The sequence below is a fragment of the Plasmodium vivax genome, chromosome 2 (assembly GCF_000002415.2).
Source record: "Plasmodium vivax chromosome 2, whole genome shotgun sequence".
Classification (NCBI taxonomy): Eukaryota; Apicomplexa; class Aconoidasida; order Haemosporida; family Plasmodiidae; genus Plasmodium; species Plasmodium vivax.
In genome coordinates this window covers 31,752-55,099 of record NC_009907.1, presented here as the reverse complement: position 1 = coordinate 55,099, position 23,348 = coordinate 31,752, and the positions used below count along the sequence as shown (strand labels likewise).

Genomic DNA, 23,348 nt, shown 5'->3' with positions numbered 1-23,348 from the left:
CCCTAAAGATGTAGATGTAAATGTAGATGTATATACATACGTGCTGCTCAGTGTGAGAGTAAGGCATTCCATTTAGCGCTAAAAGGTTAAAGGAAAAATAAAGGTTACTCCTTTTCGTTCTTGCGTTAACGGAAGGATGGAAAAGGAAAAAAAAAAGAAAAAGAAAGAAAAAAAGGGAATATAAGGTAATGTATGGCAAGGTATGGGAAGGCACACTATACTTACTACCGATTCAACATCGGAAGGGTAAACAAAATGAGTCACCCATATTTTGCACAGTTCGACGCCATGTCCTGTTAAAAAAAATGCGCCAACTTGGGAAAAGATTAAATCTTTTCATATGCTTTTATGACGAAAATAAGGAGCTGGACTTGCGGACCAGCTAAACGTTTTTTTCATCTCCTCAAATTTGCATTAGGGAACTTTTATTATCTGCACGAGTTTGGTATACCATCGATTTGAAGCAAAAATTATGCCCCCTTCGCGTAAGCCTTAAATGTGTGGAAGCGTTGCGGTAAAGGATTAACAAGTAAATATGTTCGTTTAAAGAGGCTCTTTTCGCCATTATGTGGGGTATATATGTAGAGGGGTCCACCCTCCCTTTTTTCTTTCCTCCCCAGTGAAAAGGGGCAGTTCAAATGTATTAAGAACTGTTCGTATTATTCAGTAAGGTTTATTCCCATTAACCATACGAAAATGCAAAGCGACATTTTTGCGATGCACCTTTTTGTGGAGGGAAAAATTTGACGTCATGGAATATTCAGGCACGCCTTAAAAGGGAAGAGAGATATGTTTGAATTTTACTCAGATGGGCATGAGGACGGAGGAGGTCTCTGTTTAGTGCTTTTTCTTACCAAACGGAGTTGTATTTTTTTCCCCTTAAGGGAAAGTGGTTTACGAAGCTGCTCTGTTTGGATGTGCTTTCGTATGAGTTATCTGTATTAGAATGTTCTCGTGAAAATCGCGTTTAACGGTTACCACTTCGTTACCGGTTCGCTCTCTTTTTTTCGAAAAGCGGGAACCACATTATACCTCCCCCCCCGTGCTTCCAACATTTGTAGTACCCCATCACCGATGCGCTCATTTAAGTTACTTTTTAAGACAGCCCGATGAGTAGCAGTTGCGATAAGGCATTGATTGGAAAGTGGTCTACCATTGGTGCTGATAAGGCTGGATAGTCTAATTGGAGAAATGGCGATAGGACGGTAAAGAGGCAAGCGGAATATCCCCCCTTGGATGGCAATCGCGATAATGATAGCAAGGGAGGAGCTGTTTTTTCCAGGGGGAAGCTTAAAAAAGGGGAGAGTGGATCCTGCTAGTGAGCAACTGCACAGGTGGTGATATGTACGTTATATGCTTATCTGTGCAACCTTGTGAAGGAGAACCCCCCCTGGAGAGATGGCACTACAAAACTGAGGAGACAACTCCCATGTGAATGTTTAACCCCAATGGTGCATATCCCATTGCGATGTGGGGGATGATAGAAAGGTGAACAAAAAAGGGGCAAAAGAATGGTACCAAATATGCTATTCAGGAAAGGCTAGGAAAAGGGGTCCCTCCGTAGTAGCTCCTGCTTTTGAGTATGCGGCTACTGTGGGCTTCGCAAAAGGGGTTGTGCGGTATGGGTTGCCAAATAGCCTCCACTGTAGGTAGTGGCTGTGAGGCGCTACTAAGTGGCATCATTTTGCTGATGGTGTGCCATTACGCACTAGGGGGCTAAAGAGGGTAGCGCAAACCCGCTTCCTCTTTCCCGCTTTCACTTCCCCGCTTCCCCCCCTTTCGCATATTACCCAGAGTGGAAACAATTCTACAAATATTTAATAATGACTTTGATTAAGTATGTCTCTTGTCTTTTAGTGGTTAACGAAAAAATGGTCACGTTTTTCACACAAAAAAGGTTAAGTCGCAAATAATGAGTTGGAGATAGTTGTGTGGAATTCCTATGGCGTGTTTGAGAAATGTATGGCGGGCGCACGGTGTAAATGGGCGGGTGAATAAATACATATATATATACATATGCACAAACACATATACATATACTTATGTACATATCAAAATGGGGCAAATTATGAATGTAAGCAGGCGTGTATGGTGGGGCGTCTAAACAGGGGTGGGGTGGTGTTTTTCTTTACATGCAGGTAACATATATATCATGTATGGTTATCTAATGATGAACAAATTTGTGGGCGCCGGTTAATATATACATTTGGCTATGCAGCAGAGCTGCAAAGCAGCAAAGAAGCAAAGAGAATAGAAAAAGGGGCGCATAAAAACAAATATTTATATATATACATAAGGCATGACGTGTAGGATAAGCAGAATTCGCGAGGTGTACACAAATGTAGTCGGGGCACACGACAGAGAGAATCAAACAAATGTCGTTTTGCATACAGTTTGTTTTGGCATTTTTGTTTAGGAATTTATATATTTCAGCAAATTGTACTTAATCGATTTAAATTATTCGCGTATTTTTTGTGTGTGAAATATGTTTCTGTGTTTTTTTTTTTTTTTTTTTTACATCAAACATTTTATTTTTAAAACAATTACCCTATTTTGTTGGAAGCGGTCTATATGTGCGCATGGTTCTGCAGCGCTGATTTTACGTTTCGCATTACTTTATCAGTTTGTTGGCCATTTTGTTGCCTTTCCCGTGGTAACTCTTTTCGTGGTGCATTTATTTCTCCTTCTTTGGGCATCCATTGGGGGGCGCGGGCATTTCCCGTCAAGCGGCACGGTACACACGTCATATGCACATACGAGCAAACGCGCATGTACGGAGGCATACACTCTTGCAACTGGTTGTTCTTCACCAACTAGGGGCGGCACTCACGTGAGACGGCTCTTAAACCTGGGACAGACCCCCTTTACAAGGACTCCGATCGGCGGCGATGGGATCTATGCTTTCTAACTTTGGAATTTAAGCACTGTTGGAGGAAGAAGTCCATCCACTCGTTGTACCAACCGCTTTTGGTCATTTTCATATTTTCCCAGTCAACGTACTTTTTATTGGTGAGAGTTTTTCCAATATTTTCAGTCAACTTATTCCAGTGTTCCTTTTCTCTCTTTTTTCTAGCAGTGTACATATCGTATGATTTTTTAAGTACTGAGAACAATGGGTTCATGGTGTCTCCATAAGGTGTATTGGAATCCTTTGACCAGTGAGCATCTTCTTCTTTTTTCCATTCTACCTTTAACCATTCATCGAATTTTTTTTTTTTCCAGATATCGAGATCTTTAGAAATCCATTTTTGTAAATTTTCTTCAGCATCTCTCATCCATTTTTTATAATCAGCAATCATAGCTGCTTCTACTTCTCTTTTCATTTTAACATTCCATTCGCGCTCACTGCAGTTTAAGGTACCGTCTCTATATTTGGAGAGGTATTTTCTGTCTTTTTTTTTTTTATAGTTCACCCATTTGTGTTCCATATCTTTAATCCAAATGCTCCAATCTTCTTCTTTTTTTTGAATCCATCTTTTTTTCTTTTGCTCAATGAAGTTGCTAAAGGTAACCCATTCAGGTTCGAGGACGGTGAGCCAATGGTCCCATGCTTCCTCTTTTTGTTTTTCTGTTTTTTCAATTTCTTTAAACTTTATATCTTTAAATTGGTTGAATTCGTCGTTTAATTCTCCTATCCATTTTTTTAAGTGGCCTTCTTCTGAGTTTCTGTTTTCATATTGTCTTAGCTGGTTGCTGAATGATCTGAGCGCAACGGAGCTCGCACCTGGGATGTCCACAAGTGGGGGGAATTGGTCTCTGGCGCTCTGTGGGGGGCAATTCGAAAAGGAGAAAAAAAGGGAATTATAAAAGAGTTGCGAATATATATTTGACTGGTATTGAGAGGTGCTCACTTTAGCGAACACGTAGAGGAGGGTACGTACTACATAATATTGTACGCGCTGGCACATTTGCACATTTCTCTGCCGCTTAATCGGCGTCACATCTTACAGCTGCAGCCCCCTTGAAGAGCCAAGAGGAGGACAAAACGTAAAGGAGGGTGCACAAGCAAGAAAAGGCAGATATTTGCTTCATCTTCGGTGATAACTTTGTGTATATATAAATGTATGTATAACTGTTGTTATGTCTGGTCGATTTTTTGTGACAAAGGTATAAGTTTTCTCAGTCGCAAAGGGGAAGTGTATCTTTTTTGGCTTGTTTGGAATTTTTTATATTTCAATAGAAGGGGAAAAAAAAAAATCGCTTCTTATAAAGAAAAGGGTTTTATTCTGTCAATTTGGGAATCAATTTGATATTTTTATTACTGTAAAATGTGTTACTTTGGGGATGCGTTCCTTTTTTATTTAGAAGCTTTCCATTATTATTTAAAATATGACTTTCCTGCAGGAATGAAAAGGTAATGCGGTTTAAATAAAATACGCGTACGATTATCGAAGGATTAATATACAAAAGAATGAAAAAATTACGCGTACATTTACGGCGCGCAAAATCAGCGCGGAGAAAAAAAAAACAAAATGGTGTTTTTTTTCTTTTTTCTTTACCTTCTGCGGAAATCATATAAAAGGGGGCAAACGCGTAAACTAGAAATTTTATTAAATATATAGAGGGGTAAAAATTCGCAAAATTGTTGAGTATTAAAAAAAAAGGTGGCTAATTTTTCTCAAATAAAAATTTTTCTTCGTGCGATAGAAAAAAATAGTCGAATTTTTTTATGCAAATAATTTTATGGAACTAAAAATTTATTCTGCTGAAAGAATTATTTTATTTTATTTTTTTTTGCATTTATGTAGAACAATTTATTAAATATATATTTGCGTTTGAAACATTCTTCTGTATTTTTCCAGAAAGACAACATATGTCACGTTATTTCGAAAAAGTAAGGCGATTATTAATATCTATACAAAATTGTTCAAGTTCAGTCTATTTTCAAACAGGCAAAATAGCTTGATCTTTCTTCTGTAACAATTTATTACAAATATATTTATAAATAACGTTTAAAAAATGTATGCAGATTTCTTGAATTCTCATGATTTTCTGTTTTTTTTAAATTTTCAACGTAAAATTTGTTAATTTGGTAGATAATAATTTTGCTATTGTTTGCTAAAAAGGATGTTCTTAAGTGAAAGGCAAAATATAATATTATTTTGAATAAATTAAAAAATACAATTTAGAGAAAATTATTTTTTCTTAATATTATTTTACAACTTGAAAAATATACAAAAATGGTTTAAAAAAATTTGTAGTAAATATGCAGTAGAAAAAAAAAAAAAATACCAACGTAACGGTTTTTTTTCGCACGTTAAAAGGCATGTTTTTTTTTTTTTTTTATCCTTTTCTACTCTCTTATTCTTCGTTTAAAAAAAAAAATAACAGATAAATAATATATATATAATATACATATGCATGATGAAATTGCGCATGTTTATGGGTGCCCATTTTTTTTATTAAATATGTCGCGAATTTTACCCTTTTTTAGAGTGCATCTTTATGATACTTTTTTGGAGGCCATAAAAAATCCTTCACCCGATTAGGTCTCTTTAAGAAAAAAAGTACAGTCGTATATTATGCCCTTTTTCGCGGTCCCAATTTTTGCGTACCTTTTTTTTCCCGTTAGAGTTTTTTTAGGTCCAAAAAAAAAGTACATGCAGTAACATGAAAAAGGAAAATATTTCGCGATAAAGAAAAGAACGTGCTAATAATTTTTTTCGCAAATAAAACGGCAATTTGTAAAAATATCCAAATGGGGGTTGGCCTACTGTTTTTTTTTTTTTTTTTTTTTTATTATTTTTGTTCCATTGTATTAGTTTCTTCATTTGAATTGATCTTTTTAAGAAAAAAAAAAAAAATTTTCCCTAAATTTAGAACAGTTATTAAAACAACGTCAATTTTGTACTTTTCTGGGCCGCATAAATGTACATTTTTATTTTTTTTCGCATCATTTGGAGTGATTCAACTGAGATTTTGCGTCTACCCAGAAAGGGGCCAAATGAATTACTTACTGTATGTGGGGAACACTATAGTAAGATATTTTTTGGACAGGTTGCATGCAGAGGTGGTATCATAAAAAGTGCCAGACAAAATAGCCGATGCGAGGCAAAATGCTGTCCTTTTTTGAATACGTACAGTAAAAGTACATTCGTGATTGCTCATATACGCATGTCTCTTTTTGCGGATCATGTGAAGATGCCCGATCGGTGAGGAGGATTTGTGAGGAGGATCGGTTTAAAGGCCATTCGTAAGACTCCCACAACGCGCAGTGTTGTGATGGGTCAACAGAACATAGTGGACCGATTTACCCATTTGGTTCGTTCTGCACGTCTTGGTGCGGATGTCCCATTTTGACTCCCCTCCGAGTTAGCAGTTCGTAAAGCTGCTGTTCGCCACAATTTCGGTCCTCATAAATGGAAAAAAAAAAAATAGAACTTAAACGATATATAGCTCCCCGTTTAGTCAGCCCAAACGAGGGGACTTCAAAATTTTGTAGCTATCTAATTCTTCGTGGCGGTGGGAACCCACAAACATGGGACGCCCATAATATTGTTTAATGGAACTGATCCTTTTTCGTAAAAGGGTAAGAAGCCTTTCACGTTAGAGCGGACGTACGTACCTCTTTTCTTGCAGCTGGAGTGTCGGTTGTGCAAAGAAAACATCCACGATTGTTTGCCTTTAATCGGGGGTAATCTCTATTAACACTTGTTGGGTTAAATGTATCAAAGGTTAAGGGGGTTACTGGCAGGTTGTCTATAACCGTTTTGTGCACTTCCCTTGGACTTGTCTACATTTGGACGGCGATTTAGTGGGATTCCCTCCTCCCAATTGGGGTTAAACACCTATCCGCGTAAACGCACACGTATGTATATATGTATGAATGCTTATAAGAAAAAATCGTTTCTGCTCAGATGCGAACGAGGGATCCAGTTGCGCCACGATTAGCTCAATTTAGGACGATTAAACTGTTGTTCGTTTTGAAAAGTGCACCATATGGGATATGTACAAAATGGATACACCATGCGTTGTACTATTTGCCGTACCTGGTTGAGAAAGTCATACAAAAAAAAAAAAAAAAAAAAAGAGAAAAAAGAGAAAAACATTTTCTTACGATATGACAATGAGAAGGGGAAAATGCTTCGTACCCTCGAAAGAAACCCCGCTTAGGAGAAAATATTGGCTAGCTATCCTTATGCAATATTACATGTTCTAGTGCTCCCCAATGAAAAGGTTACACTTGGTGGGAATCTGCTCCATTGGTGGGTCTTTCAAAATGTATATTATTTTTGAATTCCCTTTCGTGCATTCTATACTCTGTCCCATTGGGTAGGGATACTCCCAAGCGGCTAAAACGTGTTTATAAGGGTATCTCTAAAAAGGATGGATGATCCTATTTTTGAGATTATTACTGCTTCTCCATTATGATAACAATGCGGCTCAGTTAAACAGTGTACTGTGTATGGATGGACATATAAAAAGGGAAAAGAAGACCAACAGGGGTATTGCTCATGTGATGACAGTGCCCTGGGTGGCACCACTAAAAGGGACGCTAAGACTGAAAATTTTTCAGATGGGTTATTCTACTACATGTTATGCCAGTGTGCGAATAGATAATCTGAAATTTTTGTATTCCTAACGGAGTGACATTAAGAAAAGGGTAACTGAGGGGGATGACTTATGAAGGGTTTGTCCCGCCCAAAAAAAGGGATTAAAATGTCCCCTTCAAATTAGACACCACTTTTTAGGCTACTCTTTCAAAGAAGAGAACCTCCTAAGGGAAAAGTATAATAGCCATGGTTGGTATACATAAAAAATTATGGCGGTTATACAGATATAAGAGATAATCAAATAACAGAGGCGTAGAATGAACGATTTAGAACCACACATGGTGTTGTCCCTCCTATGTGTAAATGTTACCCGTTAGATGACACATTTTGAGCATGTGTTGTACCTCCACCTAGGGCTATGGTTCAATTATGTAAATATTTTTTTTATTAAAAAAGGTCATCATTGCAAAGGTATATCGGATGTATGGGGCAGCCGAAGGTTCTATTTAGGAACGTTTCCTACCAAATGAGAAAGCCTCACGATGACATTTTTTTGCTGAAAAAAAATGAGTCATAAGTTGTAAAGAACGGATAAACTAAGCAGACGATATTTAACAACGCTTCATCATATAAGGAGAAATAAAACAGAGAACTTTTAAAATGCCCCATGGAGGAGTGCATGCCAGTTGAATATGCCTCATAACCGCTGAGTAACATTTTTCACTTCCTTCTAATGGCGTCTCGTTTATAATTTTTTCAAAATAAAAGTGTAGATGATTTTTTCGCAATGGATACTAAGCAAAGTTGCATCATTCAATTTTTCCTTTACGGATTTGCTACCACCCAGTAAATGGTTCATACTTTGAGAATAGCGCCAACCGGGCAGATAAAAAGTTCCCTTTTTGCTCGTTTCTCAAAAAAGGCATCCCAATATTTTGTCGGGAGTTAAATTCTGTGCTGTCGAAGCGAACAATTTGGTTGTCACCCTTTCGCACGGCGGTACTGCGCGATCGACCCGAATGCATCATAATACAAGTAGCATCTCCCTTTTAAACACGTGGGAGTAAAACATGTGCATATACATTACGATAGATGCGAACGGGGCTGCCACCCAAAATGGAGCATAAGGGGAAGGTGCCCCCAAAGGACGATTCCTTTTTCAGCAATTATGAGAGAACTTCTCCAGAGCATGAGAAACGCATGGGCTTTTTTACAAAACTACGTATTGTTATCCTTCTCTTCGAAATATGCCCCTCTTGGTTCATTTTACACATTTGCACAAAGTTGAATAGGTGGGTAACATTTTTACGACATTGCGCTTTCTTTTTAAGACTGGACAAGATGCAAGGGGGCATTTTAAATGTAATGGGACTTTAAAAAAATGACGATGTATAATTTAAAATTGTAGTTTTGATAGAGGCTACACTATTGCGAAGTATGACAATAGGGGTGCCTCCTCCGTGCATTAGAAACGGTGAACGCGAACTGTTTAGTGGAAAGGGTAGGAACTATTCCATAAATAAGTAACCCTAATTTGTAAATTAGCTGGATATGCATTACCCTTTTTAGAGGTTTGAAAAAAGGTCCCCCTTCCCTTCGATGCACTTTGATATATTTACTGTTACTATATTTAGCTTTGCTTTATTTTTCGCTGGAATGCACGATTTCTATTTTAGGAACTAAACAAAAGGGTTTTAAAATGCACAAATGTACTTATTTTCGGCAGCATGCTTAAATATAATGAGGTTTCTGGATCGTTTCAGGTTTCAAAAAATGAATGCCCCATTTTTTTGACAGATCCTCACTGAACATTTGGCTATGCTTGAAGCAGAGGCATCCGAAATGTAGGCATAAAAACACGTTTGCGCAGAAGGGATCACTTCAAAATTTTAGAAGGTAAGAGTGTGGGGCGAATAAACACAATGCTGCGAAAAGGAACATGCATTCTTAAATGGGTGCAGTGCTGTATTTATAGCAGTCATGTGAGTACATGATGTTTAGAAAGACCATTTGCATGCAAAATAGCATCCCGATTTATTTGTAAATAAATATGTTAACTTCTTTTTGAGCACCTTTATTGTAAATGTATTTATGAGTATTAAATTTCATGTTTCGCCACTGAACAATTTGAGCCACACGTTTGGCCTTAAAAATGTGTCTCCTTTTCTATTTGATTGAGTTTTTAAATGGTTGCTTGTTGGGCTAACATAAACCACACGGTGTTTGTTTGATACCGCACATGAATTTGTTTCATTCCATTTTTTAAAAAGGGAAGAGCATTCACTTTATTTGTACCTTTTATGCTAAATAGAATTTAAAAAATGCCTTTTCAACAATGGGGGGTAGGAATATTTACATATATATATCACAATATTTAAAGTTAATTTTCCTTCAAAAAGGATTATTCGTTTGCACAGTTTGTGTAGGAAAATATAATTATGCCATGGGATAGAATCCCTTTTTAGAACATGTTAACTGTAGTTTTTCACTTATTTAAAATAGAGAATATCTACAAACATGTGAGGGATTAAAAATGTGCTTTTTTACAGTTATGTTCAGATTTTTTCATTAATCTTTGTTTAATTAGTGCTACTTATATACACGATGTGAATAAATATTTTATGAATGTAGGTTACACGTTTAGCTATTCATTACAGTGATAAACGGATGAGCTGGTGCACTAAGATTAGTCGGCCATTAACATACATAGTAAAAGGAACCTTCTCTTACTATCTCAATGGGAATGCTTTTCTAAATGGGTACCCCCTTTCCGCCTAACCTTGAAATAGCAGTAATTGTACAAAAAAGATATTTTACGTGGCTTCTTCTGTTATGTATGTACAATTAGTGCAATTTTATAATAATCCTTGCAGAAAGATATTGGGAAGTTGGGCAAATTATTTTTTTGCATGTTTTACTCACGATGGTTTTTACATACGTACGTTAAAGGTTTTGCGTATTTAAAATAAAACACAATTTTATTATCCTTGTTGTAAGCGCATAAAGGAGGATAATCGCTCAGTGAACTAACATCTCGCACGTCTTCATTTTCGTAGCAGCATTAGCTTAGAGTGCGCTATTTTTCATTTATCAATACTGCAATTTTAACAGGTGCTATTTACGGATAACTGGGAAAATAGACAAACAAACAAATAGAAAAAATAGACAGTGGAAAATAGACATATAGACAATAGACAGCTGGACAAATAGACAAAGTAGACAAATAAAAAATAGACAAAATAGTCAAATAGACAAAAGTAGACAATAGACAGTTAGATAAAAGACAAATTAGACAATAAACAAATAGACAAATAGACAACAGACAGCTAGATAAAAGACAAAGTAGACAAATAAAAAAATAGACAATAGACAAGAGACAAATAGACAAATATACAACTAGACAAATAGACAAATTAGACAATAAACAAATAGACAAATAGACAAGAGACAAATAGACAGTAGACAAAATATGCCCAGCATAACGTTGCCTAATGTTCGATTAGGGGGATATTTTAAAATATGCGGTTATTCTTTTATGTACATTGGTCAACTTGTGCACAAATTGTTAAGTGTGCATTTTTCCACACTCGAAATTTAAAAAAAAAAAAAAAAAATTTGCTGCATTTTTTTACGACTGCTAAGTATTATAATTATTATTACAAAGGTTTGTTTTTCACTTAGCTGTTTAAAAAATTATGGAAAAGCGTTAATCGTTTTAATGTGCACTTTGGTGCTTACGATACGAATACTCAGAAAATGAAAAGCACAACTGACAAACATGTACGTTCATCAGGTTCATCATGTTAATCATATTCGTTATGTAAAGTAAAAACGTACATCCTTAAGTATGCATGTATAATGGGTGAAAAATAATTCTCATAAATTTTCAATATAATTACGACACTGAAAATTTAACTGCTTAACAATGTTGAGCATATAAGAAAGGAAAACATTTCAGAGCAAACATAAATATATCACACTTGGTGAATATTTTACGTCAATATCATTGTTGCAAAGGTACAAAAAAAAATATTATATATAAAATGAATCGGATTATATTTTAAATGTCCCATATTACTTCTCTTTTTTTTCTGCATATGAGCAGGAATAATAAGGTTGACACTACATTCAACATTGTCATATAAAACGGTCTCCTACATATGTAATGTCACAACATTGATTGTTATGCAGGATGGTATGCTATGTAATTCGCTCTGTCATCCCTATTTTTTCCACCTGATTTGAGCATATATTCTATGTATTCTTCACGAATTCCATGCAGGTTGCTATTAGGGCTATTATTCTTATGAATGAGCTTATTGAACAAGGACCTTAATGGTGTAAACTGATATGCAAAAGGAAATATCAAACCGAATGTGAAACAGTTACGTTGTAATTATGATTATATGGTAAATGTACATCATTACGATGTATATATAATATTAATTTTGCAAATTTAATTTTTACATACCTTGTACAAAATGGTAGAAAGAGATGCTATTCCAAAAAGTGATAAACCTGCTGGCATGACCATAGGATTAGAAGCTGGAGGTTCAGTGGGAATAGGAACATCATCAGTTTGCCCATCCATCTGTGAATGCAAAGGTATTTGTCCTGCTTCTAAGTCTGTAGCTAAATTTTGTTTTTCTCTTCCCATAGATGTAGGTGCTTCTGCTTCTACGCTTACTCTTATTTGTCCCGGTCTCTCGTCTCCTCTTACTTGTTCCTGTATATCCCCTACTCCTGCTGGTACCTCTCCTTGGTATCCTCTTACTTTTCCTTCTAATGTGCCTCTTCCTAGTTCACCCTCTACATCTAAAGATGGTAGTCTTTCTTCAGCTTCAGTTTCTTCTAGATTGGCTTTAGCTGAGTGATGTTCTTTTGGAACAGCTTCTTCTTCACGAGATGGATCTTTTACTACTTGGGGACAAGTTAAACCATCAGGAATATTTTCTGGATTATAAGATTTACATTTATTATAATAAGATAAATGTTTTTTTTTATCTTCAGAAAATAAACTATCAAATTTTTTGTATGGCAAGTTCAATTCTTTAATGGAAGCTTTATATTCTTGACATTTATCCTTATTATCTGCTTCCTTACTGATTTCGTAGTAATTTAAACAATGTTCATGAATCTTCTTTTTATCTTCAATATCATCCTTAGAAGGAATATTCGATTCCGGTTTGCATTTGTATTGTTCTGCTATATGGATAGCACTATTATTATAATGCGTCCATGCTTTATGTAGTTTGCTAATAGTTTCATTATAAATATCTCGAGTTTCAGAATTTAATATTTGTTTTACTTCATCATATAACCAGTAATTTATAAGTTTGCAACGCCCTACTGAATAATATTCATCATCTTCTATGATTTTCATATTTTCTAAAAATTTTACGAGCTTCCTACAAAGATTATAAATTTGCGTGAAATGATTATTATCAAAAACTGAATTTGAACAATATCCCCAATAATAGTGTGCGTTGGTAAGATCGTTCCATTCATCATGTAATTTTTTTGAATCTAATTTATCTACGTCTATAGCCTAAAATTAAATATAAGAAAATTAAAATATATGTAGAATTAAATATATACTTTAAAGAAAAAAAAAAAGCTTTAAGGTATTTTAAAAAAAAATTTAATATTAAAATGTGATAAGTTAAAGTGTTCTCATAATAAATAAAAAAGAACTACTTTGGCCATTTTTATGATTTAATTTTAATATGGAAATAATCAAATAGAAGAAATGGCAATGCGTTTTTGAATATACTTATTTGAATTTATATGTTTTAATACTCTAGCGCACACTGTTTTGTAATCTGCTTATCTATTTATAAAATGTTTATTATTATCTTTTACGTATTAAACAAAATGACGATTTATATGATTATTATATATTCCATGTTACATCCTGTATAATGATGTAGCAGCATAATTGTATTTTTATAAAAAGTACGTTTCTAATTGGGGAATAATTTGATTAATCGTTATAGCAATAAAATATTTCATGAAAGTGAAAGAGAAATAAAACTTCTATATTTTCTGACATTCATAGGCGTAGCAGTTTGGATAATTCATGGCTGTTAAGGGGCTTATCTGGTAGAAAATTTTCTATATATAATGGTAGTATGTACTTATATATATATTCACTTGCAATAAGTTATCTACAATTACCGCCAATGTAACGCAAAAATGCAGGTTATTTACTAGTGCTATAATATCTTTTCATTTAACATATATAATGAGAAACAAATTTTATAATAATATACACATATCCTCTAAATTTATAGAAGAGTTATGTTTTGTTGTTTTAAAATGTTGAAATGTTTTGCGATTACAAAATTGGGAACTTTAATTAATTGTATTACTTCTATATGATAGAGATACGCATTATGAGAAATATGTTGGCGAAAAGGTGAATAGAAATGATGCATATAATTTTATTCCAAATTTATTGAAAAAAATTGTGCAAATTATTTCGTTTTTTTGTACTACTTCTCCAATACCTACCTATTTTATCCCCCCCCTTTTAAGATGTTAATAAAAGTTCATATAAATGGTTAATTTATATTTTTCGAAAGTTTTTATTTTATACTTATAGAGTTAATCATTCGAATGAGTATTGATGTAATTCTTGTGATACTTATTCGTAGTAACATATTTGGAATTTTTGCAAACTGTACTGTTTAAAAGTAACACTTTTTACTTCCTCTTTAGGGAGTGCATTAGAGCGAATGTGAACGATTTTGGGTGAAAATTATTATGAATAAACTACGATCAGTAATTACAAACTAGTTACACAAAAAAATATTTGATAATAATTTCAAGTTGTTTTAATTGTTTATTTTTTTTGTAAAATGATGACCTATGTATAGAGTTATTAATTATTATTTTGAATTAAAGAAATTGTTTTAAATATGTAAATTATTCGATGCACAGCAATTAAAAAAAAAAATGCAAAAATTTGTATAAAAACGTATTAGCAAAAAATATAGTGATAAAGAAAAGGAATATACCTTAGTAAAATAAAATAATCATTTATTTTTTGTAATACGAGTGTCAGAAAATATGCATTCGTTCCCCATTGGATAGTAAAAAGGCATGGCTAAAATGGTAGGCACGTTATCTACCCACCAGTTTTAGCATAATATGTACATATATAAGTCTATATTTATATGCACTCACAAAAAAAGGATAAAAAAAATATGGATAACCAAATAAGCAATAAGTCGTGCAATTTTGCTAAAACTGCAAAAATGGATAGCACATTTTTTGGCGAAGATAAAGAAGCATTGCCACTAAATGCTCGTTTTTATTGTATTAATTATGGGGGAACAAATCGGGTACATGACCTTTTTGTGAATATATTATAATTATTTACGCGAAAGGAGACGCCGCAAAAGGGATAAGTGGATTGACATATTGGGGAATTCCCATACTAATTACATGATTCGGAGTTTTTGCTGAATCGAGCTTTTCCCTTGAACTTACCTATGATGATATGTACATATACATACATATATTTTTTCATGCAGTTATTCGTATGTGGCAACTTTTCTTTGACATTGTATAATCGATTGGTAATTACGCGCCATTTTTCATTAATAGTGTTTTTACTAGTTTATTTGGCGTTGTCCCAACTATTGGGCAAATATGTGGGCCAAATCTGCTCACATGATTAGCACGAATATATAACAATTTTAGTCTTACCATGTTTTGTCACTCTGTGATGTATTTTTTTTTCCTATTTATAATCAAACAGAAAAAAAAATGTTTTTGGGAAATATTCCATTCTATGCTTTTGCAAAAATAACTTGATATATTATGCCAACATACTGGTAAGGAATTACTATAAGGAAAGCTTCTAACCAGTTAAGCAGGTAATATGGCCACTCGCCAATTATATAATTATGTTGAAAGTGCTGACCCCATTTTATTAATTCCCCCCTATTGGCAAGCATTTAATTGGATACTGTGTAACTAGTCAATTGTTTTTACTGCTCTACGGTGCATAATGTAGTACATGCTTCGTGATCGTGGTATGAAATTATACTTATCGGAAGGCATCTCATTTATCCACCCCGCTTGGTAAGTCACTCCATATCGTGTTTTTCTTATGTTTAAACATTTCCGCTTCTTCCTTTTGTTAACCTTGGTGTGGGTATTACCATAGTTGATAGTGCGGCACAATTTTTGTTAGTGTTTACAAAGTGGGGAGGTAAAAATAGCAAGCTTATTAATTGTATGCTAAAGGTATCAATTTTTACCCTTTCGTAAATTTGGAATAATTTACAAAATTATGCATTTGATAAATTCTTTCCCCTTTTATGCAATTTTTGTGTCTCCTTGGCCAAGGCAGGAGCTTCATGCTCCATCAGGGTGAAGGACTGTTTCGATACTTTCCTCAAAATTGGACATTTCTTGTGCAACGTTTGGCAGTTCAGTGAGCGATTAAAGTTAAATTTCCCATATTGTTACCATTTCTTAATGATGTTACATCGCGTGTTATTCTTCCCTTATACCATACCCAAAGCTCAGTAGTTACCCCTATTTGGAAAAGAATTATACGCTATGGTATATTTCCTATTGTTCGAATGTCCCTGCTGCGTTTGATAAGAATGGTACATACGATCAACTTCTTCATCGAGATTTTTCCACTTTCTTTTTTTCTTAAAGATATGAAGACGCACTCGGTCGCCCAGGGGAGTGTACTAACATTAACAAAAAAAAAAAAAAAAAAAACTTGTCCATTTAAAGCAAAATAACTAGGCGAAAACATTTCTCATATTAATGATGCGTAAGAATTGTGATATATTCATATTTCCACATAGAGTCCTTATTAACCTTATATAAAATTAAAAACATGAAGGACAATCCTATCAAAACGGCAAGTATAGCATCAACGGCGGAACCCCCATTGCTACCAAGATGTTCGGTTATAAATTTAGGAATTTTCTTTAATTCTTCAAAAATCTGAAGTGATTTTTTTTCAGCTTCTATGTGCGCTTCAACTTTAGGCATCAAGCTATCGAGAAAAGTTCTACAGTGTTCATTGCATTCCTGGAATTTTTTACACAGAGCTGATGATGTATCAGTGAGACAAAATTTTTCAATATGTTTATATGTATTATTATTTTCTTGGAAGTAATATACAAAAGCTCTATATGCTGACATTTGATCAGAAACTTCCTTAATGTCTTTATTATGGTAATATTCGTAAAAATCAACAATTATATCCATAATTAGATATTTGCTATTGTTGTAATTTGCATCGAAATTGCAGTTAATATGAGAATGTTTTTCTGTAAGAGCATTCCATTTATCACTTATTTTAGAAACATCTTTCCAATCATGAAACGTCGAAAAATTATCGAAAAACCAGTATTTTAAATATGTACAACGTTTATCATAACTAATATCTGTGTACTTTTTCCCATTAGAAATGTCATGTAAATTTCTTTTAAGTTTTCGACAAAGTGCAACTAAATCGTGGTTTTCATCGTGATCTTGCGTTAAATCTGAACACATATTGGCATAAGCACCTAAATTTTCATGGTTTAACTTTTCATAATTTTTAAATAAAGGTAATTCCCTTAGATCATCATACTAAAAAGAGAAAGATAAATTCGAATATAAAAATATATAAGTATTTTATTGTTTGGTACAATTTTATTATTATTCTTCAAATTATTAAAGTGTACAGGTGACATGGAATAAATAATGATTTTAGGGAAATAACAGAAACAGTACCTTTTCATATGTTGTTGAGGGATATATGATATCCTCAAGTAAATCATCATGACCTTCCATTCTTATTGAAAATAATGGTAGTAGTTTTTAAAATATGAGCACCAATGAGAGGAAATAGAATAAAAGTGCCAAACGTACTTATACACAGTGTTAACGTATTTTAATTGTGCTGAGTATAAATAAGCATTCCTCTGTTAGATCTATTCTGAAAGTGCCATTCAAGATAGAGTTGGATAACTGTATTAGAAATATGGTGAAGAATAATAATTTAAAAATATTAAAAAGTAAAAGTCGTATTAGGTTTATAATTGTGGTCCAAAGAATTGTCTACATAGGATAAAATATAATTTTTCAAAATCTTCACTTATCAATATGTGGCATAATTGTGTTCAGCTGTTGTATAAAAGGACAATATCTTTTTAGGGTATACTTATGCAGGTATAAGAAAGTACACTTTATGAGCTTATTTTTGGGACTATCATTTTGAATGGCTGTTTTTTTTTTAACCATAATGTTTCCTCTCATTGATAAGAATACATCTGTAAGGTTAACGATAAGTTATTTTCCTTTGCTCCATTTAACTCAGTTTCACGGTTGTGCTAATATATAATTCAATTAGCGGCGTTAAAAAGAAGATACATTGCAGAAATTAGATCTTAAATAAGAATTTTTTTTTTCTCTCTAATTGGTAAACTTCCGAATTGTACTTCACAAATAGGTAATATTTTTCGCCATATAAATAGCATTATTTAAAAAAAATTATTAACTCGTTTGTGTATTATTTGAAGATAGTTCTATTCGATGTAACTGCCAGCGTTTCGCACATCTGCTCATCATGAGGGATAAGAGAAAATGCATTCTTTTGGCTGCATATTAGAGACATGTTCCGGGAGGGTATATAATGCCACTTTTTGCCGGAACAAATAAATAACCACGAATTGAATCCGCTAAGACTTCACAACCTTTACGATGACGTATTTTTAAAGAGCCTTAACATGATCTGATTATCATACAATGTGAAAAGGAGAGTGAGCTCATTTTATAACCCGTAAAAATGTATGCTAAAACTGCGAAAGTGGGACCTTAAAAAAATTTTTTTTTTTACACACTTAGTGTACCTATGGATAGTGATAAATCAAATAACGTCACATAATGAGCACATTCCACTGGAATTTAATTTTTCAATTTTATAATTTCTCCAAATTACACCAAATGATAGCGTTTATACAAGAACAGTTGGGAAGTTAATGAGCCTTTGACACATTTGTTCGCGCTGTAATGTTCTAATTACACATGTGAAAAATATTGGGCCGCGATTAGATGAGATTAGATGCCATTTTGTATGACCCATCTCGATATATTTAATGGCTCGTTAAACAAATCTAAGAAGAAATAATCACTAAAATGTATTTTTTGGTTAAATCGTTCTTCGCAATCGCGTGGGAAAAATTAATGAAATGGAATCATTTTAAGCCCTAATTTTGCTCCTTTTTTTTTGAGAGCAATTCTTGAGAACGGTATTTGTTACAAGAGAAAAAAATGGAAACATTGAATGTGCACACACTTTTGAAACGTGCAATTAATTATGAACGTCTTTTTGATAATTAAAACTTGAGGGATATTTCAGTTTTTTTTTTTTTTTTTTTTTTTTTTCTCACGCTAAGGCGTAATGTTGTGAATGCTAGAAGTGTAATTTATTTTACATAACAATAGTATGCCTCTTGCAAAGAAGATGTAACGTTAAAGATGTTATATATTTTTTCGATGTGCATATTTAGCACACTCGTAAGGAGTGTTCCATTTATTGGTCATCCTTAGGAGAGCCAAGCGGTTCCAACGTTCACGCGTTAGCCAAGTCTCCATTTCAATTTGTGAGGAGAATTATAAAATGTAAATATGCGAAGCAAAGAGGTGTAAAAATTTTAGAAGAAAAATTGCGTTTCCAGATTAATCTTCATTTGAACGCTACTTTTTTAAGGCGCTTTAAGGACCTAGACATAATTGCATTTGTTCTTAGTAATTCCTTCAAGCTACATGTAAAATTGTTACACTTCTGCATGCTATTACGGTAGGAATTACGAGAATGGCTACTACGTTGAATTAATTTGGGACACTTTATGCACATTTCGTTCGAGCTTCATTGATATTTCTGATTAAGCTTTTTTTGTTGTTTTTCCTCTACATATTTGTAGGCATTTTTTAATATTTTATGGAAGATATAATTACCATAAATAGCAGCAATCACTGTGATGGCATTTTTATCTCTGTAACGATTTTTAAGCATTACATGGATCATTTGTTCTTTATGTTAAGGATGCTCCTTTTTTAAAAGAAGGGTTAGTTGGATAATTTATTTAGGCAGTTCCCGTTCGTTCAATTTGACCATTCGTTCATAGTCCTTGCGCTATTTCTTGCAAGGGAGAGAATGCAAAATAGCAACAAACGTTCAACATAAAAGGGTATGCAAAAGGGTGTTACAAGTGGCGGAATGATATATAAGCACTACATTTCAGCAGTATATACCAATTTGGATAAAATTTCTGTGCATTATTATGCCATTTAATGGGTAGCATTATGGCATATTATCTACGTGAAAGTGCTACACCAGGCGAGACGAAGGTCATATTCCTCCATTAAGTAGCAGTTACAAGTGTCATCCAATTGTGATGAAGTGTTAAATTGTTTTTCCCCTTTGGAAAGATAAAAAATGAAAATTAAAGAATGCATTTATTATCATTTATGAAAAACTTATGCTAGTATATGAGGTGATACGCTGACGAATCGCTACGCAGCTCTTTTAATACATCTATTAGGTTACTACTTCTGAGATAGACACATTGGGGTTACCTAATGGCATACCAATTAACCCTTTAATAATTGCATTTAGCACAAATGCGAAGTAGTAATTGTGCATATAAATAGCAATCACATAGACAATGACAATGTAGTTTTATGTAAAAATGCAACCGTGCGATGTATAAGAGAAATTGCGATGCCATTTAAATTATCCTCAGCTCACATGGTGGTTGACCAGCCCCATTTTCAAAATTCGTGTTATATCTTCCTCATTTAAGTTCATCTAAGCGTAGTTTTACTCTCTCATGGTATTGTAAACCACATGAAAATTTCTGTTTCCCGGAAGCATGGGAGAATTATCCGAATTTCTAAAAAAGTTTTGAGCATCGTCTTCATCTCTATCCTTTTGCATACCTTTTCTCCTTCGGATTAGTCTACCCAGCCTGGTACCCAAGGGACTAAACTGTAATGTGAAAATGGAATTAATCTGTGAAACTATCAATATGCATTATTCTAATGTGAGGAGTAGACATTAATAAAAAGGGGAGATCCCCATGCTAAGTGTCATTTTAAATAATTTTCCTTTTTACTTTATAAAACATGAAAAAAATCACAGAGATGCCAAAGAGCACATAACCCGTCAACTGGAAAACTCTATGTGGTGCAGATTCAGGCAAAGGAGTTCCCTGATCCTGCGGTTCAGGAGCGCCAGGACATGTAGAATGGCATCCCTCTGCAGCTGGCACACGAGGATCTTCCCAAGTAATAGATGATACTGAAGTAAATTCTTTTTTACAAATATCGGGAATTTTATCTTGAGGAAATGCAATGTCATATACACTATCCTCTCGGGTGCACCACTTCACCTACTGGTTCTTCTTTTCTAAAGTTTTCCATAATTCTTCAATATGATTCTCCCATATGTCTTTATATAAATTGCACTTACCATTACATGTATAAAGAGATTTATTAACGTTTATCCATTTATTTATATGTTCACAAGCTTCCTTACAACGCCCAGTAGCATCTTCACCAATGGAACATATAGTATTAAAGTAATTATAAATTTCTCCTATGTATAAAGCTGTATTCCGTAAAAAGGGATCCTTGGTTGAAAAAACTTTTGAATAGTCACCATTATTATAATTCAAAAAGTCCTCACGTAAATGAAACAAAATTTTGTAGATGTCGTCAGTGGCTTTTAGGATCGGATGTGTCTTAAATAAATATTAATAATTAAAAACATATACATATATTTATAATATATAAGAAAATAATTACAGCTAATCTGCAATAGTATTGTACTATTCATGTAAGGAAGAACGAATGATAAATTCGTAAAAAAGAAAAAAAGATTACTTCTCCTCCTGCCATTTTTAAAGGTTTATATTAAATTTTGCTTATGCGAATCTAAGTATTAGAAATATTAGGAAATATAAGCGTATTTTAAGAGAAATAAAAAGACAAATTCGCTAAATCTTTTTATTCAATAATTCTGGTAATAAATAACGTATAATAAATTACTTATTAATGAGTAGGATATGAGATGACTATTCAGGGTGACATACACGCATAGTTTTTACTTAGTAAATTATATTTAAATTATGAAAGAGGGCAAATAAACGGCCATAGGTAAAGATGCATTTCTCATCATTTTCACATATTTTTACTATTCAGTGTATTTATTAGCACAATAAGTATATACTGTACACATACTACATTGATCCTTTTTGTTTAAGTTATATATGTATTAAAAAAAAAAAGGTTATGAATATTTATCTTATAAATTTCTTCCTTATGAAATCCCTTTGATGAGAATGCAGGCAATCTTCATTTTATGCATTCAGATTAAACTTACTCATAAAGGTGGTATAAAATGAACGGACTAAATGTGGTATAATCAATAATTGAGAAAAACTGACTATTGTAAGAATGGGGAAAAAATTTAATATTTTTATTATAGTCTATATTGAGGATGTAGAGAGATATAATATAGTAGTTGCCCACCTTTAAAATAACTCTCCATTTTACCCATTTTCACTAATCATGGATTATCATTGCAGTAGTGAAATATATTTTTATTTTTTAAGTCGAACAAATTTATTACTATTCTTTGATGATTAAATGTATGTACTTTTTTAATAAGGTGATGAAGTATAAAATAAATGGGACCATCTTATTATCATAAAAAATTGACTTGATGCTTCAATAATCTATTTGATGTAGTGTTATGCACCAAGGGTGCATAAAGAGAATTTTGTTATAATATACATTTTTATTGAAGTGTAAAGAGATAGATTGTAGAGTTACCCAAAGTGAAATTATCATAAATGGATCTTCTATATCTATTTACTTAGTAAAAACAGTACGTAGGATAATGAAAAAAATGAGAGCATTTATCTCAAACATGTTGAATAATGTTATCTTTCCTTATCATTTTTACTACATCAATATTGCGCTTTGCAAGCAAAAATATACGGAACGGTCATCATAACCTTTTAGACCAATTTAACCGCATAAAAATGAAATAAACATAGCAGAATGTGCGTTATGGATAATATTCCTATAAGGTAAATTTCATATTTATATTTCAATTCATTTTCGCTTTTACTACTTTTTTGTTATTAGTTACATATCATTTGAGTGTTCCAAATAAATTTTTACATTTTCTTGGTAATCGTAACAGATTTATGCGTTTTTACAAGGTAAATTTGCTTTTGTGCTTACATATATTCCTTTATTAATATCTATTTATTAATCTCTATTTATTTATTTGTCTTTTCCAAGAAATAATTATATGCCTTAATTACATGAAGTAAAGAATGTATTATTTTAACACCGATATTATAATACCCATTTAAGGATGTTATTAAACAGTGCATTTATATTCTACAATAGGTAGATATTTTTATAAATAATTTTTAATTATATATTTTGTTTTTAGCATAACGTAGGATTACGTTTAATTAATCCATGACGTTGTTTTATTTGAGGTGATGCATAACTTATATTGCTAAAAGGTGCATGAGTAAAATGGTAGGTCGTTTAATAGAATACGTTGCATTTCATTTTGTTAAGCTGATTAATTTGGCACTATAATTTTACTTAATGTGTACATATCTGTTGAAGAAATAATATACACTTTAAATACCCTCACTGCATATACTTAAAGAAAGATATTTTTTATTTTTAAAAAAGAGTGTTTCCACATTGGAATTCTCAATAATAATAGGACGAATTACCCTCAGATGGTAAATTATTTAAAGAGGATGAACTTAACGGTTGCTTATTACGCTATTCCGTCTG

At 33.1% G+C, this 23,348-nt stretch overlaps 3 protein-coding genes across 3 annotated transcripts, besides 19 other annotated features; all 3 read right to left on the bottom strand.

The window, feature by feature from the left end:
- Positions 1-1,128: 1,128 nt before the first annotated feature.
- Positions 1,129-1,172: a microsatellite.
- A 208-nt stretch (positions 1,173-1,380) lies between these two features.
- Positions 1,381-1,412: a microsatellite.
- A 222-nt stretch (positions 1,413-1,634) lies between these two features.
- Positions 1,635-1,668: a microsatellite.
- Positions 1,669-1,881: 213 nt separating this feature from the next.
- Positions 1,882-2,061: a microsatellite.
- PVX_096950 (tryptophan-rich antigen (Pv-fam-a)) lies at positions 1,971-4,503 on the bottom strand. Its single transcript, XM_001612616.1, has 2 exons — positions 3,949-4,503; positions 1,971-3,764 (listed from the first exon to the last, which is right to left on the bottom strand). The coding sequence occupies exons 1-2, from the start codon at positions 4,030-4,032 to the stop codon at positions 2,865-2,867; spliced, it is 984 nt and encodes a 327-aa protein (XP_001612666.1). The 5' UTR covers positions 4,033-4,503; the 3' UTR covers positions 1,971-2,864.
- Positions 3,760-3,783: a microsatellite.
- Positions 3,963-3,987: a microsatellite.
- A 425-nt stretch (positions 4,504-4,928) lies between the features above and the next one.
- Positions 4,929-4,954: a microsatellite.
- A 2,759-nt stretch (positions 4,955-7,713) lies between these two features.
- Positions 7,714-7,744: a microsatellite.
- Positions 7,745-9,608: 1,864 nt separating this feature from the next.
- Positions 9,609-9,679: a microsatellite.
- A 2,270-nt stretch (positions 9,680-11,949) lies between these two features.
- On the bottom strand, positions 11,950-12,997 carry PVX_096945 (variable surface protein Vir4-related; the record flags this gene model as incomplete). Its single annotated transcript, XM_001612615.1, has 2 exons — positions 11,950-12,842; positions 12,946-12,997. 2 exons carry the CDS (start codon positions 12,995-12,997, stop codon positions 11,950-11,952), a joined length of 945 nt encoding a protein of 314 aa, XP_001612665.1.
- Positions 12,031-12,064: a microsatellite.
- Positions 12,208-12,230: a microsatellite.
- Positions 12,634-12,737: a microsatellite.
- A 1,817-nt stretch (positions 12,998-14,814) lies between the features above and the next one.
- Positions 14,815-14,879: a microsatellite.
- A 1,344-nt stretch (positions 14,880-16,223) lies between these two features.
- Positions 16,224-16,248: a microsatellite.
- A 35-nt stretch (positions 16,249-16,283) lies between these two features.
- Positions 16,284-17,306, bottom strand: PVX_096940 (variable surface protein Vir24-related; the record flags this gene model as incomplete). The annotated part of the gene is made up of 2 exons (XM_001612614.1): positions 16,284-17,102; positions 17,247-17,306. The coding sequence occupies 2 exons, from the start codon at positions 17,304-17,306 to the stop codon at positions 16,284-16,286; spliced, it is 879 nt and encodes a 292-aa protein (XP_001612664.1).
- Positions 17,307-18,653: 1,347 nt separating this feature from the next.
- Positions 18,654-18,688: a microsatellite.
- A 1,366-nt stretch (positions 18,689-20,054) lies between these two features.
- Positions 20,055-20,126: a microsatellite.
- Positions 20,127-22,573: 2,447 nt separating this feature from the next.
- Positions 22,574-22,665: a microsatellite.
- Positions 22,666-22,910: 245 nt separating this feature from the next.
- Positions 22,911-22,934: a microsatellite.
- Positions 22,935-23,108: 174 nt separating this feature from the next.
- Positions 23,109-23,158: a microsatellite.
- Positions 23,159-23,348: the final 190 nt, after the last annotated feature.

Bases quoted from the DNA above. Each gene is read 5' to 3' on its own strand.
- PVX_096950 (XM_001612616.1), bottom strand. From the start codon at position 4,032: ATGAAGCAAATATCTGCCTTTTCTTGCTTGTGCACCCTCCTTTACGTT. The intron at 3,765-3,948 runs GTAAGATGTGAC...TGCCCCCCACAG, and splicing joins TCTTCAAGGGGGCTGCAGCT to AGCGCCAGAGACCAATTCCC.